The 23,085-nt window shown below is 37.8% G+C and overlaps 1 protein-coding gene across 7 annotated transcripts in view; it reads right to left on the reverse strand.

The window, feature by feature from the left end:
* STPG2 (sperm tail PG-rich repeat containing 2) overlaps positions 1 to 23,085 on the reverse strand; it is a 711,650-nt gene that overhangs the window by 522,405 nt on the left and 166,160 nt on the right. For 4 of the 7 annotated variants that reach the window (XM_016951896.4, XM_016951895.4, XM_063809695.1 and 1 more), the window contains 2 exons: positions 16,971 to 17,130; positions 8,079 to 8,239 (listed from right to left, as the gene is read on the reverse strand). In XM_016951896.4, coding sequence (XP_016807385.1) covers positions 8,079 to 8,239; positions 16,971 to 17,130 — 321 coding nt within the window. Of the gene's footprint in view, positions 1 to 8,078; positions 8,240 to 16,970; positions 17,131 to 22,738; positions 22,847 to 23,085 lie in introns of all 7 variants that reach the window. The other 3 variants (XM_054683204.2, XM_054683206.2, XM_054683205.2) reach the window with 1 other exon arrangement.

Here is a 23,085-nt window from a genome sequence, read left to right on the forward strand (position 1 = left end):
CCCTAAAGTCTTACTGGGGACAAGGCAGATGGGGCAAAATAAATACTAGCAAACAAAATGGGAGAAAAACTGTGAGTTCTGGGAACGTGGATCTTTTATAATGAGCAGTAAGCACACCCTTTGCTGAGGAGGGAGACATTGTATCTTTGAAGGCAATCATCCTTAAAAAGGATGTACAATCATCCTTAAAAAGGAGGTGCAAGCAAAGGTGTGTAGAAACACAAAACACACAGAGAATTGTCTCTTAATGATAAAAAAAGAATAAAAATAGATGTTTGCACAGAATATAAACTTATTTGAGCACACTTACATAGAAAACCCTCAGAAAAATAAGTTTTAATAAACATTAAAAGCCTGAAAAAACTAATATCTAAATTATAAGAATTAATCCCACAAATATAAATTTTATGTATAATAAAATAAATAATTCATGTATCAGCAATTAAGGGCAACAGATTTCAAAGTAGTTATATAACAATTCTTACCTTTAAATTGTTACACATATTTTTTCTGGTTTGCTTTTCATTGTTCCTTCTGTTGTTGTTCTCTTAAAATCACACTGTACATCTTAAAACTGTACTACACAAAATTCAGTTATTACTTGTACTGAATTGAAATATGAATCTCTACAGTTTTCACCTATTGGTCTTGACAGAATCCCATATGTAGTGCCATTCCAAGATGGCCGAATAGGAACAGCTCTGGTCTGCAGCTCCCAGTGTGATTGAGGCAGAAGGCAGGTGACTTCTGCATTTCCAACTGAGGTACCTGGTTCATCTCACTGGGACTTGTTGGACAGTGGGTGCAGCCCACAGAGGGCAAGCCGAAGCAGGACAGGGCATCACCTCACCCAGGAAGTGCAAGAGGTTGAGGGATTTCCCTTTCCTAGCCAAGGGAAGCCGTGACAGACTGTACCTGGAAAATTGTTTCACTCCAGCCCAAATACTGTACTTTTCCCATAGTCTTAGCAACCGACAGACCAGGAGATTATCTCCCGTGCCTGGCTCGGTGGGTCCCATGCCCACAGAGCCTTGCTCACTGCTAGTGCAGAAATCTGAGATCTACCTGCCAGGCTGCAGCCAGCCAGGGGGAGGGGTGTCTGCCATTGCTGAGGCTTGAGTAGGTAAACAAAGCGGCCACGTAGCTCAAACTGGGCAGAGCCCACTGCAGCTCAGCAAGGCCTACTGCCTCTATAGACTCCACCTTGGTGGGCAGGGCATAGTGAAACAAAAGGCAGCAGACAGCTTCTGCAGACTTAAATGTCCCTGTCTGACAACTCTGAAGACAGCAGTGGTTCTCCCAGCATGGCATTTGAACTCTGAGAACAGACAGACTGCCTCCACAAATGGGGCCCTGACCCCCATGTAGACGAACTAGGAGAAACTTCCCAGAAGGGGCTAACAGACACCTCATACAGGCTGGTGCCCCTCTGGGACGAAGCTTCCAGAAAAAGGATAAGGCAGCAATATTTGCTATTCTGCAGTATTTGCTGTTCTGCAGTCTCCGCTGGTGATACCCCAGCAAACAGGGTCTGGAGTAGACCTCCAGCAAACTCCAACAGACCTGCAGCTGAGGGACCTGATTGTTAAAAGGAAAACTAACAAACAAAAAGGAATAGCATCAACATCAACAAAGAGGACATCTATGCCAAAACCCTATCTGTAGGTCACCAACATCAAAGACCAAAGGTAGATAAAACCACAAAGATGGGGAGAAACCAGAGCAGAAAAGCTGAAAATTCTAAAAACCAGAGTGCCTCTTCTCCTCCAAAGGATTGCAGATCCTCAACAGCAACAAAACAAAGCTGGGTGGAGAATGACTTTCACCAGTTGACAGAAGTAGGCTTCAGAAGATCAGTAATAAGAATCAGTAATAAGCTTCTCTGAGCTAAAGGAGCATGTTTGAGCCCATCACAAGCAAGCTAGCTAAAAACCTTGAAAAAAAGTTAGACGAATGGCTAACTAGAATAAACAGTGTAGAGAAGACCTTACGTGACCTGACAGAGCTGAAAACCATGGCACAAAAACTTCATGATGCATGCACAAGCTTCAATAGCTGATTCAATCAAAAGGGTATCAGTGATTGAAGAACAAATTAATGAAATAAAGTGAGAAGACAAGTTTAGAGAAAAAAGAGTAAAAAGAAACAAACAAAACCTCTCAGAAATATGGGACTATGTGAAAAGAATAAATCTACTTTTGATTGCTGTACCAGAAAGTGATGAGGAGAATGGAAACAAGCTGGAAAACACTCTTCAGGATATTATCCAGGAGAACTTCCTGAACTTAGCAAGGCAGGCCAACATTCAAATTCAGGAAATACAGAGAACACAAAAAAGATACTTCTTGAGAATAGCAACCCCAAGACACATAATTGTCAGATTCACCAAGGTTGAAATGAAGAAAAAATGTTAAGGGCAGCCAGAGAGAAAGGTCGGGTTACCCACAAAGGGAAGCCCTTCAGACTAACAGCGGATCTGTCAGCAGAAACCCTACAAGCCAGAAGAGACTGGGGGACAATATTCAATATTCTGAAAAAGAATTTTTAACCCACAATTTCATATCCAGCCAAACTAAGCTTCATAAGTGAAAAAGAAATAAAATTCTTAACAGACAAGCAAAGGCTGAGAGATTACAAGAGCCTTATAAGAGCTCCTGAAGGAAGCACTAACCATGGAAACAAATAACCACTACCAGACACTGCAATAACGTGCCAAATTGTAAAGACCACAATGCTAGGAAGAAACAGCATCAACTAATGGGCAAAATAACCAGCTAACATCATAATGACAGGATCAAATTCACACATAACAATAGTAACCTTAAATGTAAACGGGCTGAATGCCCCAATTAAAAGACACAGATGGGCAAATTGGATAAAGGGTCAAGACTACCCGTGTGCTGTATTCAGGAGATCCATCTCACATGCAGAGACACACATAGGCTCAAAATAAAGGGATGGAGGAAGATTTAGAAGCAAATGGAAAGCAAAAAAAAAAAAAAAAAAAAAAAAAAAGCAGTGATTGCAATCCTAGTCTCTGATAAAACAGACTTTAAATGAACAAAGATCAAAAGAGACAAGGCCATTACATAATGGTAAAGGGATCAATTCAACAAAAAGAGCTAACTACCCTAAATATATACGCACCCAATACAGGAGCACCCAGATCCATAAAGCAAGTCCTTAGACACCTACATTAGACTCCCACACAATAATAATGGGAGACTTGAACACCCCACTGTCAATAGTAGACAGATCAATGAGACAGAAGGTTAACAAGGATATCCAGGACTTGAACTCAGCTCTGCACCAAGCAGACCTAATAGACATCTACAGAACTCTCCACCCCAAATCAACAGAACATTCTTCTCAGCACCACACTGCACCTATTCCAAAATTGACCACATAGTTGGAAGTAAAACACTCCTCAGCAAATGCAAAAGAAGAGAAATCACAAAAAAACTGTCTCTCAGATCACAGTGCAATCAAATTAGAACTGAGGATTAAGAAACTCACTCAAAACCGCACAACTACATGGAAACTGAACAACCTGCTCCTGAATGACTACTGGGTACATAACAAAATGAAGGCAGAAATAAAGATGTTCTTTGAAACCAATGAGAACAAAGACACAACATACCAGAATCTCTGGGACACATTTAAAGCAGGGTGTAGAGGGAAATTTATAGCACTAAATGCCTACAAGAGAAAGCAGAAAAGATCTAAAATCAACACCCTAACATCACAATTAGAAGAACTAGAGAAGCAAGAGCAAACACATTCAAAAGCTAGCAGAAGGCAAGAAATAACTAAGATCAGAGCAGAACTGAAGGAGAGAGAGAAACAAAAAAACATTCAAAAAATCAATGAATCCAGGAGCTGGTTTTTTGAAAAGATCAACAAAATTGATACACCACTAGCAAGATTAATAAAGAAGAAAAGAGAGAAGACTCAAATAGACGCAATAAAAAATGACAAAAGGGATATCACCACCAACCCCACAGAAATACAAACTACCATCAGAGAATACTATAAACACCTCTACACGAATTTTGAATCACTGAATCAACCAATAACAGGTTCTGAAATTGAGGCAATAATTAATGGCCTACCAACCAAAAAATTTCCAGGACAAGATGGATTCACAGCCAAATTCTACCAGAGGTAAAAAGAGGAGATGGTACCATTCCTTCTGAAACTTCCAATCAATAGAAAAAGAGGGACTCCTTCCTAACTCATTTTATGAGGCCAGCATCATCCTGATACCAAAGCCTGGCAGAGACACAACAAAAAAAGAGAATTTTAGACCAATATCCCTGATGAACATCAATGTAAAAATCCTCAGTAAAATACTGGCAAACCAAATCCAGCAGCACATCAAAAAGCTTATCCACCAAGATCAAGTTGGCTTCATCCCTGAGATGCAAGGCTGGTTCAACATATGCAAATCAGTAAACATAATCCATCACATAAACAGAACCAATGACAAAAACCACATGATTATCTCAACAGATGAAGAAAAGGCCTTCGACAAAATTCAACAGCCTTCATGTGTAGGGAGACCCCCTGAAACTATTGCTATGGAATAAAAGATGAAATGCAACTGATTATTGTAAATACAAAATTGCATGCAGGATTGTGTAAAGACAATGCCAGGCTGGGCTGCCAGAATGAGCCAACAGCGCGTGATGTGCTTCCCCCTGCAGAGAGCCTATGAACGGATGTGCAGTCAGGGAGGTTTCACATCACCAAGATTCCTATCCCAAAAAAGCAGAGGTTCATAGCTCTGGGAATGGAATGCAACCCTTGTGGAGAGCCTATAAACAGACGCATGAAGGGCGCCTGTTCATATGGATAAGATAGGGCTATAAACGCCCTCATCTGCCACGGCTCTTCTAGGTCTTTTTAGGGTTAAGACATACTCCCTTCTGAGAATTTCTGGTCTAACCACTTGTCTAGTTTCAGGTCCTGTATCTACGGATTGTTTGTAACCAGCTTTTGCTGCAACTGTTACTGCTGATTGATATCGTGCTAATCATAGGTTATGGAAAGACTGTGTTTCTGTTTTAAGGCTGTTAGGAATTGCTGATGCACACATTATGTTGTAAATTCTTATTTCTGTATGCTGTACTTCTGCACAGATGTTATATTAAAGAATTACTTCATCCCCATGTGAACATCTCACCTCATAATCAAACGACCCTAAATCTCTCACTAACCTACCCCTGCCCTCACTAAACTTAATAACAAATGCTGGCATATCCAGTGCATTGGCAGCATCACAGGACCAAAAGGCAGTGACCCCCCTGGACCCAGCTTTCACTATTTTGTGTGTTTCTTTTATTTCTTGACCTGCCAATCCACCTGGGAACAAAGAGACAGCCCCGTTGCATTGCGGGCTGCTGGCCAGATCCCGCAATATTCACGTTAAAAACTCTCAATAAACTAGGTATTGATGGCACGTATCTCAAAATAATAAAAGCTATCTATGACAAACCCACAGCCAGTATCATACTGAATGGGAAAAAACTGGAAGCATTCCCTTTGAAAATTGGCACAAGACAGGGATGCCCTCTCTCACCATTCCTATTCAACATAGTGTTGGAAGTTCTGGCCAGGGCAATCAGGCAGGAGAAATCAATAAAGGGTATTCAATTAGGAAAGGAGGAAGTCAAATTGTCCCTGTTTGCAGATGACATGATTGTATATTTAGAAAACTCCATCGTCTCAGCCAAAATCTTAAGCTGATAAGCAACTTCAGCAAAGTCTCAGGATACAAAATCAATGTGCAAAAATCACAAGCATTCTTAGACACCAATAACAGACAAACAGAGAGCCAATCATGAGTGAACTCTCATTCACAATTGCTTCAAAGAGAATAAAATACCTAGGAATCCAACTTACAGGGATGTGAAGGACCTCTTCAAGGAGAACTACAAACCACTGCTCAACGAAATAAAAGAGAACACAAACAAATGGAAGAATATTCCATGCTCATGGGTAGGAAGAATCAATATTGTGAAAATGGCCATACTGACCAAGGTAATTTATAGATTCAATGCCATCCCCATCAAGCTAATAATGACATTCTTCACAGAATTGGAAGAAAACTACTTTAAAGCTCATATGGAACCAAAAAAGAGCCTGCATTGCCAAGACAATCCTAAGCAAAAAGAATAAAGCTGGAGGCATCATGCTACCTGACTTCAAACTATACTACAAGGCTACAGTAACCAAAACAGCGTGGTACTGGTACCAAAACAGAAATACAGACCAATGGAACAGAACAGAGCCCTCAGAAATAACACCACACATCTACAACCATCTGATCTTTGACAAACCTGACAAAAACAAGAAATGGGGAAAGGATTCCCTATTTAATAAATGATGTTGGGAAAACTGGCTAGCCATATGTAGAAAGCTGAAACTGGATCCCTTCCTTACACCTTATACAAAAATTAATTCAAGATGGATTAAAGGCTTAAATGTTAGACCTAAAACCATAAAAACCCTAGAAGAAAACCTAGGCAATACCATTCAGGACATAGGCATGGGCAAGGACTTCATGTCTAAAACACCAAAAGCAATGGCAACAAAAGTCAAAATTGACAAATGGGATCTAATTAAACTAAAGAGCTTCTGCATGGCAAAAGAAACTATCATCAGAGTGAACAGGCAACCTACAGAATGGGAGAAAATTTTTGCAATCTACCCATCTGACAGAGGGCTAATATCCAGAATCTATAAAGAACCTAAACGAATTTACAAGAAAAAAACAACCCCAGCAAAAAGTGGGCAAAGGATATGAACAGACACTTCTCAAAAGAAGACAGTAATGCAGCCAACAGACACAAAAATTGCTCATCATCACTGGTCATCAGAGAAATGCAAATCAAAACACAATGAGATACCATCTCACACCAGTTAGAATGGCGATCATTAAAAAGTCAGAAAACAGCAGATGCTGGAGAGGATGTGGAGAAATAGGAATGCTTTTACACTGTTGGTGGGAGTGTAAATTAGTTAATCATTGTGGAAGACAGTGTGGCGATTCCTCAAGGATCTAGAACTAGAAATACCATTTGACCCAGCAATCCCATTATTGGGTATATACCCAAGGGATTATAAATCATGCTACTATAAAGACACATGCACACATATGTTTATTGCAGCACTATTCACAATAGCAAAGACTTGGAACCAATCCAAATGTCCATCAATGATAGACTGGATTAAGGGCACATATACACCATGAAATACTATGCAGCCATAAAAAAGGATGAGTTCATGTCCTTTATAGGGATATGAAGCTGAAAACCATCATTCTCAGCAAACTAACACAAGGACAGAAGACCAAACACCGCACGTTCTCACTCATAGGTGGGAATTAAACAATGAGAACACTTGGACACAGGGCAGGGAACATCACACACTGTAGCCTGTCATGGGGTGGCGGGCTGGAGGAGGGATAACATTAGGAGAAATACCTAATGTAACTGATGAGTTGATGGGTGCAGGAAACCAACATGGAACATGTATACCTATGTAACAAACCTGCACGTTCTGCACATGTACCCCAGAACTTAAAGTATAATGAAAAAAAAATAAACAAAATAAAATAAAATCATAATTTAAAAAAATAGAATCCCGTATGTCACACAGAACTTTCTCCATATTAGAAAGCTTTCCATTTTAAAACCAATTGTCTGGTTTATTCTCCCTAAGTCTTTACTTCTCTATATTAAGCATCTTCATTTTTTTCAAATGTTCTTTGTGCTACATGGTTTAAACTTATGTGCCTTCACCATTCTGATCACCTTCCCATGAACAAATCCCCAGAGCATATTTTTTCAAACGCTATATTTTTCATCTCTAGAAATTCAATTTGTGTTTTTTATTTCTGCCATTTCTCTATTATGTAATATGTTCAATATTTCTCCTACTTTCCTTAACATATGGAACATGGTTATAATAAATATTTTACATCCTTTTCTATTAATTATAACATGTAATTTCAAGAGAACCCTAAGAGCTTGATATTCAACATAAAGAATATTATTTTGGTATGAATGTATTACCTGATAATCAGCAGGTCCAGGGGTAGCACAAGCTTCTTTCTGAACCCAGAAGAAAGTCCGAGGAACAGAAGAACCAAATGCACTTTTCTTCTGTTTCTTTGAGCAGATATTTCTAACACTGGCAATTATAGTATTGTTCAAGACATTATAAAATCCAGGACCTAAAATTATTAAAAGTATCATATATAAGAATAAGCATGCTTTTATATGCACCTTTTGAACTGAGTAATTTTTAATTAAGGGTTTTTTTCTAAATAAAAAACCCTCACATATTTCTGGCATAAATGTAAAATGGCATAGTCGCATTTTAAAATTTGGTCAAATTTTTATACAGTTAACATATACTTGCTGATATGGTTTTGCTGTGTCCCCACCCAAATCTCAGCTTGAATTGTAATTCCCACAATTCCATGGGAGGAACTGTCATGGGAGGAACCCAGTGGGAGGTAATTGAATCATGGGGGTGGATCTTTCCCATGCTGTTCTTTTGATAGTGAATAAGTATCATGAGATCTGATGGTTTTAAAAATAGGAGTTTCCCTGTACAACCTCTCTTCTCTTGTCTGCTGCCATGTGAGACATGCCTTTCACCTTCTGCCATGATTGTGAGGCCTTCCCAACCATGCAGAACCATAAGTCCATTAAACCTCTCTTTTGCAAATTGCCCACTCTTGGGTATGTCTTTTTTAGCAGAATGAAAACAGACTAATACAGTAAATTGGTACCAGTAAAGTTGGGCACTGCTGTAGATAACTGAAAATGTTGAAGCAACTTTGGAACTGGGTAACAGGCATGGGTTGGAACAGTTTAGAGGGCTCAGAAGAAGACAGAAAAATGTGGGAAAGTTTGGAACTTCTTAGAGACTTGTTGAATGGCTTTGACCAAAATGCTGATAGTGATATGCACAATAAAGTCCAGGCTGAGGTGGCCTCAGATGGAGATGAGGAACTTGTTGGGAACTGGAGCAAAGGTGACTTTTGTTATGTTTTGGCAAACAGACTGGTGGCATTTTGCCCCTGTCTTAGAGATTTGTGGAACTTTGAACTGGAGAGACATGATTTAGGGTAACTGGCAGAAGAAATTTCTAAGCAGCAAAGCATTCAAGAGGTGACTTGGGTGCTGTTAAAGGCATTCAGTTTTATAAGGAAAGCAGAGCATAAAAGTTCGCAAAATTTGACAATGATAGAAAAACAAAAACCCATTTTCTGAGGAGAAATTCAAGCTGGCTGCAGAAATTTGCATAAGTAATGAGGAGTTGAATGTTAATCCCCAAGACAATGGGAAAAATGTCTCCAGGTATGTCAGAGGTCTTCATGGCAGCCCCTCCCATCACAGGCCTGGAGGCCTAGGAGGAAAAAGTGATTTTGTGGGCCAGGCCCAGGCTCCTGGTGCTATGTGCATCCTAAGGACTTGGTGCCTTGCATCCCAGCCACTCCAGCCATTGCTGAAAGGAGCCAATGTAGAGCTCAGGCCGTGGCTTCAGAGGGTGCAAGCCCCAAGCCTTGGCAGCTACATATGGAAATTCCTGGATGTTCAGGCAGAAGTTTGCTGCAGGGGTGGGGCCTTTATGGAGAACCTCTGCTAAGGGGTTGCAGAAGGAAAATGTGCAGTTAGAGCCACCACACAGAGTCCCTTTTGGGGCACCACCTAGTGGAGCTATGAGAAGAGGGCCACCATATTCCAAACCCCAGAATTGCAGATCCACTGACAGCTTGCACCATGTGCCTGGAAAAGCTACAGACAAAACACCAGCCCATGAAAGCATCCGGGAGGGAGGCTGTATCCTGCAAAGCCTCAGGGATGGAGATGCCCAAGACTGTGGGAACCTACCTCTTGCATCAGCATGACCTGGATGTGAGACACGGAGTCAAAGGAGATTATTTTGGAGCTTTAAGATTTGACTGCCCCGCTGGATTTCAGACTTGCATGGGGCCTGTAGCCCCTTTGTTTCAGTCAATTTCTCCCACTTGGAATGGGCGTGTTTACCCAAGGCCTGTACCCCCTTTGTATCTAGGAAGTAACTAACTTGCTTTTGATTTTACTGGCTCAAAGGTGGAAAGGACTTGCCTTGTCTTAAATGATACTTTGGACTGTGGACTTCTGAATTAATGCTGAATGAGTTAAGACTTTTGGGGACTGTTGGGAAGGCATGATTTGTTTAGAAATGTGAGGATGTGAGATTTGGGAGGGGCCCAGGGTAGAATGATATGGTTTGGCTCTGTCCCCACCCAAATTTCATCTTGAACTGTAGCTCCCACAATTCTTATGTGTCTTGGGAGGAACCTGGTGGGAGGTAATTGAATCATGGGGGTGGGTCTTTCCCGTGTTGTTCTCATGATAGTGAGTAAGTCTCACAAGATCAGATGGTTTTAAAAACTGGAGTTTCCCTGCACAAGCTCCCTTCTCTTGTCTGCTGCCATGTGAGATGTGCCTTTTATCTTCCACCATGATTGTGAAGCATCCCCAGCCATGTGGAACTGTAAGTCCATTAAACCTCTTTCTTTTGTAAATTGCCCAGTCTCGGGTACATCTTTATCAGCAGCATGAACATGGGCTAATACACTTGCCATATGACCAGAAATTCTATTTCTAGGTATTTTCCCAAAAGAAATGAAAAGAACTCAAGTGTCCATCAGCTGATGAATAAGTAAACAAAATGTGCTACACCCAAACCATGGCATACTACTCAGCAATAAAAAAGAAAGACAAACGCAACAATATAAATGTTTCTCTAGAATATCATAAGTAAAAAAAGGCAGACTCAAAAGCTTGAATAATGTATAATTCCATTTATGTATAAATTTAGAAAAGATAAAATCATAGCAGCAGAAACAGTTCCTAGGGCCAGAAGTGGGAATAGAGATTAACTGCAAAGGAACATGAAGAAACTTTTTAGGAATGATTAAAGTGCTCCAAAACATTACTGTAATTGTGATTGCCTGACTACATACATCTACCAAAACTCATCAAATTGTACATTTAAATGAATAATATTTATTATGTATAAGGTATACCTCAATAGAGCAGAAATAAATAAACAAATCTCAACACTAAAAAGTTTTCAAATAATACAGCAGCAATAAAATACATTTCACAAAAAAATTAATATATCCTATCATTTGACCTCCTTGTCACAAAAGTTATTTTAATTTTTGTCTTTTATTTTTCTGTGCATATTCATAACCTGGAATATTTTCCACAATGGTAGTTCTGAGTGAATTTAGGTTCATATATTTTTCATTTAAAATAATACAACTTTCTATGCTGTTGAAAAGTTTTTATCAAGACAGTCAAATACTTAAACATTTGAGTATGTTGTTTAAAAAATCAATTCTAGTGAGCAGCAATATCCATCAGACTCAATATGATATACTTAAAGAACACTTAACTTGGTTGTACTCATGTTATCTGCATTCTACTAAATTAGTCCTGCCACTAAATAGATATGAAACTTCACTTAAATCTCATTTGTTTTTCTGGGCTTCAAGTTCCTCATCTAAAAATAATAGGAATCGATTAGATCAGTGTTTGTCCAAGAACAATCTACAAGATAAGGGGTTTACAACTAAATGTAAATTGACTATTTCACTAAGCATTTTGTAACTAGTCCTTCTGAATGAAGAGAGGGTTGTGTTGATTTATGTTCTGGTAGAATCTCTTTTCTCATCATAGGCAAGAAACAGTTGACAAAAGAGTGTCACTGGGTAGTACTAGGTTAGATGTTACTTTGGCTCACTCCAGATCTAAAAGTGATTAAATCTTTCTGCATAGAAATATACTTCATACTTCTGACACATACAAGATTTCTCTCTAAGTGTAAACAAACTCTTCCCAATTTTTCAAATATTCCAGTTCTAGTCTATTCCCTAAAAATATCTATGAAAATTCTGTTGTGCCAACTCTCAGAAAACCTAAGTGCTAATATATATTATTCCTGCTGCTGTTCAACATTCTTCCAGTGGTAATGTTTAGGAAAAAGATAAACACAAAGTATAATGAAAACTATTTGAGCCACCACTTAAGATATATAAATAACAAGTAACTATGTCAAATCTATCTCCCTTCTGGCTCAAGAGCATAACATAGCACTTTGCAGGTGAGCTTAAGTACTTAATATAGCATCCTCAGGGCTAGGGACCTCAGACATACACATCTCAGGTACTACCTTAATCTGACTTGCAAAGCCATTCTGATCATATGGTTCACTCACATTAGAACTTTCTTATATTTATCTTAGAGTCATTAAGTATAGAAATGCCCAGGAACCCCAGATCAGATCTGCTATGGGAGAGTTAAAAGGTTTAGGGGTGCCTTATAATAGTAACTTGCAAACATTTTGGAGCTCCACATTAGGTGGTCAAATCTGCTCTATGACTGCTTTACAAGTCCAATTCTTCACTCTAATCTAATAATTACATGAAAAGAAATCAAATTTCCATGACGGCCATTCTTACTAATCCTTAAAATATGTAAGATTCTAGATTACATTTTAGAGGTCATTCTTAATTTAACTTGCCCTTTATAAATAAACTAACTTTGAAGGATGTATAATATTTTATTTGTAATATACTAGACCATCAAACTGACAGTAAGACCCAATCTTAGAGTAACTGGGCCACTCAATAAGTTAATACTTAGAAATAATTTGGATTTCAGATTCATGATATATAAATAAGCAACTCAAAATCAAAGCTGTTGGAACTTTAAATTATTTTGAGCCTTAAAGGATTGTGCTTATGCAACCTGAATCACATGACAGGCAGCTGTAACTTTTGTTCCTCTGATTATAGATTGACCTTTTCTTTATCCACATTGTTTTCTAAAATACTGTAAAAGACTAAAAAGTGCCAGAGAAGACCCCTTGCCTCTCCACTATGGATCTTCATTATAGCTTAACTTCCCTTTTACTTCTCTGACACAAAGATCTCATGACTATCACATTGTCTAAGATGGAATATTAAATGCACTCTTTTAAATTGGAAAAGGAAAACAGCTATAGCTAAACTGCTATAACTAATCAAATTGCTATAACTCATAAACCAGCTTTTTAAAAAAAATGTTATAATCCTATTAAATTTCTTTATTTTCTGACTATAAGAGCAAGACCTTTTCACCTTTGGAGCACTGACCCCATTCCTTTGGAGTCTGTGTTACTTGAATAGCTATTCTAGCCTTTGCACCTGAATAAACTCTCTTAAACTGGATTCTGACCCTTTTGATTATTTCAAGTTTACAATGATAAATACTACTGAGCTAGCCTCAAATGGCATTCTTAAAGTAGTCATACTTCAACATAGGGGCTCAGGGCTCCAAGACCAACTGTTTCAAGAGGCCCAGATCGATCTGGAAAGAAAATGGTTTTATCTGAGAAGTGCTAGAATATCACTTCCACTCCATGCATTGGTCAATAAAGCACCACGGCTAGTCAAGACTGAAGGGGAGAAGAGTGAGACTCAATCTCTCCATGGAATGAGTAGCAAACAATTATACGAAGTGTATTACTATAACCAAACTCTAAAATCTGTGGCAGCGACTTTGGAATCAGGCAATCGGTCAGAAACTAGAGCAACCTGATGAGTTAGAATAAAGGCCTTGAGGAGACTGCTGGTGATGACTTGAAAGACAGTGGGGAAAACGTTATTAGAGCATGGAGAAATGATAACTGGTATTATGCAATGGCAGAAATTTTAGCAACACTAATACTTGAGGTAATGAAGAAAATACCTAATGAACTGCTGGATTCTAACTAAGGAAATTTCCAGGCTGAATTTCAAAGTGCCAATAGTTCCTTTCATCCATGTGTGAGAAGGTATAGATAGATAGAAGGAAAAGAGTGTATAAAGTGTTCAGTTTTCTGGAACTACCATTTGACCCAGCAATTCCATTACTGGGTATATACCCAAAGGAATATAAACTGTTCTGTTACAAAGACACAAGCATGTGTATGTTCATTGAGACACTATTCACAACAGCAAAGACATGGAATCAGCCTAAATGCCTATCAATAGTAGATTGGATAAAGAAAATATGATACATATACACCATGAAATACTATGCAGCAATAAAAAAGAATGAGATCAAGTCCTTTGCAGAAACATGAGTGGAGCTACAGGCCATTATCCTTAGCAAACTAACACAGAAACATAAAACCAAATACCACATGTTTGCACTTATAAGTGGGAGCAAAATAATGAGAACAAATGGACACATAGAGAGGAACCACAGACAATGGGGCCTACCAGTGGTGGAGGGTGGGAGGAGGGAGAGAGTCAGGAAAAATAACTAATGGGTACTAGGATTAATATCTGGTGATGAAATAGTCTGTACAAGAAACCCCCACAACACAAATTTACCTATATGACAATCCCACACATGTGCCCCTGAACTTAAAATAAAAGTTAAAAATAAATAAAAAGTAATACAGTGTTAACTTTTCAAGGAGAATGTATAGGAAATAAAAAGGAACTAGAATTTCCTAGATTTGAAAATAAACTGTTTTTCATCCCCAGTCTATCCAGATAACAAAAATCTCTCAAAGTAAGAAGTGGCTTAAAGGAAAAGATGTAAAGCAGGATTTGGCTGTAAGACCTTTAGAAATATTTATGGTAATCCCTCATAGAACCTCTCAAAAAGGGGCCTTAAGAATCTTACGGTCTTTATCCTGGGCCCTTTTCACTTAGACAATGGTGCCCTAACAACTTAAGGGTGTTAAAAACATAGTAGCCTCAAAGGTGATACAAAATAGACAAAGGTGACACAAAACATGTAACAGCCTCACAGGTGATTTAAAAAAGTTTTTCTAAGAAAATGTAACTGTGGCTTTTGTCTAGTGGATTTGATTATAAATTAAAACAATAAGAAACTCAAAGGTTTTATAAGAATCGTATCATCTTGGGATAAAAGGGACAATGAGAGTAAAAAGGAAAAGAAGCTCATAGAAGCAGGCTGAGAAAGCTACAGCAGCAAACACAGCCTATTTCATAGAGAAAAAGGATGACTGAGAGCAGAACCAAGAGCCTAAAAGGCAGAACAAACAACCACAGAAAATCATTCCCCCCAGAGAGCCTTACTGGATCCTCATCAAGGAAATGCTAACATGTGCCCAGCTGATTTTCAGAATTGCTATGGTACTGTGACTGTTGTGGGCCTCCAGTTTTCCCTCTTCCTGAACAGGAGTGTCTGATCTGATTATCCTATATCTCTCCCACCACTGTATGGTGGATGAAACAACCCTCTCTTTGGTTCACAGCTCTGCTTATAGAGAAGGAGCTGTATCTTAAGAACCACACACAAGAATCCTCATCTGCACTTATACCTGACTTAGATGACAAGACCCCGGGCTGGGAGTTGTGGCTTATGCTTGTAATCCCAATACTTTGACAGCCAAGGTGGAAAGATCATTTAAGGTTAGGAGTTAAAGACCAGCCTGGGCAACGAAATGAGGCCTCATTTCCACAATTTTTTTTTTTTTTTTTTTGAGACGGAGTCTTGCTCTGTTTCCAGGCTGGAGTGCAGTGGCACGATCTCGGCTCACTGCAACCTCCGCCTCCCAGGTTCAAGCAATTCCCCTGCCTCAGCCTCCCCAATAGCTGGGACTACAGATGCGCGCCACCACACCCGACTAATTTTTTGTATTTTAGTATAGATGGAGTTTCACCATGTTGGCCAGGATGGTCTCGATCCCCTGACCTCATGATCCACCCGCCTCAGCCTCCCCAAGTTATGGGATTAAAGGTGTGAGCCACCGTGCCAGGCCAAAATTTTTTTAAAATAGCCAGGCATTGTAGCACACACCTGTAGTCCCAGCTACTCAGAAGGCTGAAGCAGGAGGATCCTTTGAGCCAGGAGTTGGAGGCTGCAGTGAACTATGATCATGCCACTGAACTCCAGCCTGGATGACAGAGAGAGAGAGATCATGCCTCAAAAATTTTTTTTTAAAATGATCCTGGACTTTGAAATTATGACATAATTACATGAAACTTTTGGGTCCTTGAGAAGGAGTAGGTGCATGTAGGAACAATGTAAATATTTTTGTAGCCAGGGAATTGATCATACAGTAGATTAAAGTTGGCCATCAATTCTTCGCTACTCTTCTCACTCAGAGATAAAGTTTCATGTCCTTCCAATCAATATGTGCTACCCTGAGTGACTTAATTAACTAATAGAATGCAGAAGACATGATATCCTGGGAGTTCTGTGGCTGGGTCATAAAAAATCTTGCAGCATCTGGTCAGGTCTCATGGAACCCTGGGCCACCATGTTAAATGTTAGGCTGCCCTCAGGCAGCCATGCTGGAGCTAAGTACCTCCTTTGAATAACAGACCCATCTGAGCCTTGCCTTCTAGCCATCCCACAAAATAATGAGATATAATAGAAAAGCCTGTTGTTTTAAGCGACTAAGATTGTTGAACAGCAATAGATGCCCAGAACTGTATGTCAGCAATTTTATAATTTATTTTGGTTCTATATTCTTAGCTCTGAACACTAAAATATCCACTGAGAATACCAGAATACATGATTGAAAACCTCTGAAATAAAAAAGTTTAACAAAACTGAACATCATAAATTATATTACTAATGGTGACCACATAGTTGATATATTATGTTGTTCATCTGCCAAGAAAAAAATCAGAAAATTTGCCAAATAAAGAAAAACAACAGAAAATTATAATTAGGATGTGCAGAATGTTAAACTGAAATCTTACTAAAACTGTATATTATTTTGATTTATCTGTGTTTAATGTATAGTGAATGCTTTAAAAAATGTTGACTTAAAATGACACCAACCATAGGACAAAAAAGAAAACATACTCTCTGGTGTATCCATCTTGTTAAGAACATTAAGTTTCTTTATAAAGCCGAAGAGTAGACATATATAGATAAATTGCTAACCTGGCATTTCCTCTGTCCTGATGTCCTGTGTGAATCGAACAGCACTTTGACCAAATGGAATATTTTTCAGTCCTGATGTTTTCTTCAAAGACTTGAGAGCAGTTCGAGGTTCATTATATGTGCCAGGAGCCGGGGTGATTGATTTCATAGGTAAAAATCTCTAGTGAAGAACAGGAAAATATGCCAATAAGAAAGTATAGTACATTTTGATACTTCATGAGTTAAAAGCTGCCTTTTGAGTAATATAACATCTGGAGTTAATTTATTTCTTAATGGAGTGAAGAAAATGTAGATGAACTAAGATCTTGTACCCATCAAAACATAAAATATATAGCTTTTAGTAAAATCACCTGTATACTAATATAGTAATGTATTATGTGCCTTACTAAGGCAGACAGACTTTTAGAAGAAAATAATCTCAACATGAGACTCTAGATGATAGTGTAGGGATAATGATCCTACTTAAAATATTCTGCCAGTTAATATAAATAAAAAACTGTATGATCTAACACTTTATTTTCTGTGATCAAATTACATTTATTGAAAAAGTTCCTCAACATGTATATTCAATTAACTCAACAGTATCATTAGATATCTCAAAAAAATCTTAGATTCAGTGGTTTATCAATTCAGTTTAACTTTTAAACTTATTAACATTATATATAAAACGTTTTATATATATATATAACGTTTTATATATATATATATAAAACGTTTTATATATATATATATATAAAACTATAAACTCATGAGATATAGCACTGTATAATCATTTTTTTTTTTTTTTTTGAGATGGAGTCTCCCTCTGTTGCCCAGGCTGGAGTGCAGTGGTGCGATCTCGGCTCACTGCAAGCTCCACCTCCCGGGTTCACACCATTTTCCCGCCTCAGTCTCCCAGGCAGCTGGGACCATAGGCACCCGCCACCATGCCCAGCTATTTTTTTGTATTTTTAGTAGAAACGGGGTTTCACCGTGTTAGCCAGGATGGTCTCAATTTCCTGACCTTGTGATCTGCCCGTCTCAGCCTCCCAAAGTGCTGGGATTACAGATGTGAGCTAGCATTGTATAATCTTTTTAACTTTTCATTTGAAAAGAATTTCAAATTTACAGAGAAGATGCATGAATAAAAATAATACAGAAAATATGTGTATAACCTTTACCCAGATTCCTCTATTATCATGTTACCTCATTTGCCTTTTTTTCTTTGCCAACTCTATCTCTGTTTTGTCTGTCTTTCTCTTCCTCTCTCTGTCTCTCTTACTCTACACACACACACACACACACACAGATTTTGAAAGTTACATATTTCATGGCTCTTCACCCACAAATACTTCAGTATGTATTTACAAAAAAAAATGCAGATATTTTCTTACATATCCACAGTACAGTTATCAACTTCAGTAAATGTATCAATGATCTAATGCTTTCATGTAATCTAGGATTCGTATTCCAAATTCGTCGGCTGATCTAATAAGGCCTCTATTGCATTTTTCCCCTTCAGTACATAATCTAGTTTAGAGTCACATATTGCTTTAGTCATCGTGTCTCTTTTATGTCCTTTAATGTAGGAACATTTCTACAGCCTTCCTTTGTGTTTTGTGATTTTAACATTTTGGGAGAATCACCCTTTTGTATAATAGAACCTTACTTACTTGAGGTTTACCTGATATTTCCTCATAATTATATCCAGGTTATACATTTCTGGACATACTACTAGGTGGGTGATGTGTGGCTTTCCCAGGATATCATATCTGGAGATATGATGTCTGCTGGTCTTCACTGGTAATTTTAATTTTGATCAAATTCAACACTGCCTCTATATTTATAATAAGTACTTAGCATTCTACCGTAAGCAAGTGTTCTCCCTTCTCCTTCAATTATTTATTTCATTAGCTATCTACTTACCTATCTATAGTCGACCCTTGAACAACAGGGGTTTGAACAATGTGGTTCCACTTATACACAAATTTTCTTCAGTCTCTGCCACCCTTGAGATAGAAAGACCAACCCTTCCTCTTCTTCCTCCTCCTAGTCTATTGAATGGAATGACAAGAGCTTTATAGTAATTTACTTCCATTTAATAAATAGTAAATATATTTTCTCTTCCTTGTGATTTTTTAATAACATTTCCTTTTTTCTAGCTTACTTTATTGTAAGTATACAGTACATAACACATATAACATACAAAATATGTGTTACTTGACTATGTTATTGGTAAGGCTTCCAGTTAACAATAGCCAATTTGTAGCTAAGTTTGGGAGGAGTCAAAAGCCACATGCAGATTTTCAAATGCTTGGAGGGTTGGCATCCCTAATCTCTACATTGTTCAGAGGTCAACTGTACTTAGTTATCTATTTATTATCCACATTGACTCATGAATGCCAATGTTAACAATTTATAATTCATTACTGAGCAGGTGGGGGGCCCTTCATATTGTTTCCTATGTCCCTGTGATATGCTCTCATCATTATCTCGTTTAGAACTTACTTTCTGAAATAAAATGTTACACTGTCCTCTTCCACCTACCCTGGAATCAGTTATTTCTCTGAGGAATCCTTTTTCTTTCAGTAGGAATAGAATTAGAGACCAAGATCTGGGCACTTGATGTGTCCCTTGCTACTGGGGTATCTTTGCTTCTTGGTTCATTTAGCAGACAGAGCTAGGACATACACACATTCACAGAGAATGAGAGGGAGAAACACACACATACATATATACACTCATACATAGACATGTGAACATATATACATTTACATGTGCACATATATATGCATATATTCATACATATAAATATATATTAAAAATCATGAGTTCACATAAAAGCCTTCAATTCAAATCCGTCCCACAAGGTCCTCTTTCACCTCCTCCAATCCATATTTGTATGCACCTTCCTTAACAATGAAAACCATACCTCAGATTATCAACTTTTTTGCTCAAACTTGTGATATATCTAAGATAGTTTTATAATTGCTTTACCCATACCATCCCAATAAACCAACCTACTAAAAATAATTAAGAATTTGTTTCCAATTCTTTTTTTTTTCTTTTTTTCTGAGACAGAGTCTTATTCCATCACACAGGCGCAATCTCGACTCACTGGAACCTCCACCTCTTGGGTTCAGAGGATTCTCGTGCCTCAGCCTTCTGAGTAGCTGGAATTACAAGCACATGCCACAATGCCCAGCTAATCTTTGTATTTTTAGTAGAGACTGGATTTTGCCATGTTGGCCAGGCTCGTCTCAAACTGCTGACCTCAAGTAACCCACCCGCCTCAGCCTCCCAAAGTCTTGGGATTACAGGCATGAGCCACCGCACCCGCCCTGTTTCCAATTCTAACATTCACTACCCACTCACCCTCCAATTCCAGCCCCCATCGAAGACTGATATAGTCAAATACTATGGTTACCTGGATTATTACTTCTTTTTTTCCCTTCAGTGTAGTTAAGGGCATTCATTTGAAATAAAACTGCTCATTTGTTTCCATTTGTTTTCAGTTTAGTTTTTAACTTTTCCCATTCTTACTGATTTATTTTTATTTTTTAATATATGAAACATTGAAATCTTTCCAAAAGATAAATACGTATTTTTTGAAGTGTAGTCAAAGAAGTGTTACGCCCCCTGTTGGGGATGCTGCGCCACTTGGGACAGAAAAGTCTCAATTTGCAACATTTGCTGATTTCCATGGTGTAAATACACCCACAACAGTGGCTAATTTCACACTACCAACATAATGTCAGCCAGCTTGCAAAACTCCTGGAAACTTAACAATTGGGTCTTGCAAGCCAGTACAAATAAACAGCAGCATACCAGTGCTTGCACTTTACCTCCTCACCATCCCTTATAGATAACTAACATCATTGTTTTCTGGTTTATCTTCATCGTGTTTATATAGCCAAGTAGTTACGTGTATGTTTTCCTATTTTCCTATCTTTTGTAGACAAAAATATAGTACAACATATATGTTCTTTTGAGTTGTGTAAAGTAGGTAAATATTAACACTACTAAAATAATAATTTATTATTGGAAGTACTAAAAGGACTCTGAAATTTATTATCCTAAATACTATCTTATTATTTTAGATGCTAAGTATAATGTTTATAAAATGACAGTTTTCAACCATGGCTGCTTATTAGAATTACTTGAGGAATTAAAATATATATATTGCTGTTTAGGCCCTATTCTGAACCAACGGAATCAATTTCTGGAAGGAAGAGCAAAGGGCATGTTGGCACTTGGGTATCAGAATGTATTTAAATTCCTCAGATGTTTTTAATATGCATCCAGCGGTAAGAGCCATTGCCATAAAGGAAATATTATGTATTTAAAATTAATAATTGAAGACATAAGGCAATTCAATGCATTTAGATAAAATGCCCGACAACTCCTAAATCAATGACTAAAATAAGCATCTCAGAAACGTATCTGTCTTTATTCCTACAAACCAGAAATTCTGTGTTCTAAGTCTACTTTGTTAATTGTGTTATTTCTTTTTCTATCATAATCACTTATATGTATCTATTCATATTCAAATAAACATTAACATTACCCCTAGCAGGTTATCCTGTTTAAACTCTTCCATATCTTTTACTGCAGAACCATTATTCTTTTCCCCATTATCCCCTTAAACCAAATTGATATCATATTCTTTTCTATTTCTAAAAATATATTTTAAAATATGATTGGTGTCAAGTGATGTAAGGTTAGGGCTACATATCAGATTAACAGAAATAGTATGAAACCTGAGATTTTATTTGTAAAAATCGTATTTTTAAAAAATCAAGGGTACACATACACACACATGCATGCACAGGCACATGTGCAAGCGCACGTGAGCGCACACACACACACACACACACACACACACAGAAAATATCCTGTCTTCCCCACATCCATCTCTTGTAGTACCTTAAGCATCATTAAGTTGCTTGATGCAGAAATCTAGTATTCATTCTTGATTCCTCCCAGTCCCTTATAACATCATCTAGCCCATTAAAAATCATGTTAATTTTATCTCCAAATATACTTGCAATCTATCTACTTGTCTCCAAGGAGGTGTCTCTTAAGTACAATAAAATCAAAGTAGTCGTCTATAGTCACCTGAAGGTTAATAATCTTCCCAAGTTAAATAAGATAAGCAGAGCCATACATAACACAGGTGGATAAATATCACAATCACTTTGGTCTGGAGGCTGCCACATAATAAAGGTTTGCTAGTATTATAATTGTCTTGCCTTACAAATATGTTAGATACCTTCAGTTCCTCTTAGTATATTCCTGGGAGTATGTGAAATGGTTATTGCAAAATATATTCTATGACTGTTGTATCACTAGTGAAGGTCCCAGTGGCAGCTGTAGAAATGACCTATGGCCAGGCTCCACAGAATGCCTGCAGAACCTTTTCAGAAAGAGATGCAAGCCTATATAGCTTACATGTTAACACTCCACACATTCATTGGCAAAGTATATTTTAAAACAGACTAAAGAAGACATTTCTTATAAACTGAACTGAACATTCATATATGCAAATTTGCTTAATAGAAAATGTTTAATAGATGGTTCTATTCAAATATTCATCTGTGTATTTCTAATTTTATTTCACTTCATTTTACCCATATGTTTTGGCAATATATTTTTCCTAGACCATGTCTATTTCCAATTTGCTTAAATATCACTTTTCTTCTTATAACCTTTAAACATCATTGAATGTGTTGCTGGCCTCACACTATGCCTATTAGACTCTATATATGAAAATGGCTGTAGACCATTACCTGGGATTGAGAAAGAAAAGCAGGAGATGCATCATTTGCATTTGGTGTCATACTTTCTATCTTCTGAAATTGACTTTTAATGTCATATTTTCCAGGCCCTGGTACTCCCTAAATCACAAAAAGAAATACATGTTCTCATTAAGAAAGGATCTATAGCACCTAAGGGAAGAGTTGGCTAAATATCTGAACCACAGCCACAGAGTTTTTAAGTGAATTCCTATATAATATTACCAAAGCACTTCATTAAAAGGCAAGCTGGAACAAACTTAAGAGCAGCAAAAAAAATTTCCTTAGCAAAGCGGCCCTTGAACCTGAAAACACACTACCTGAAACTTTGCTGCCCTCTA

This window comes from Pan troglodytes, chromosome 3, assembly GCF_028858775.2.
Source record: "Pan troglodytes isolate AG18354 chromosome 3, NHGRI_mPanTro3-v2.0_pri, whole genome shotgun sequence".
Taxonomy (NCBI): Eukaryota; Metazoa; Chordata; class Mammalia; order Primates; family Hominidae; genus Pan; species Pan troglodytes.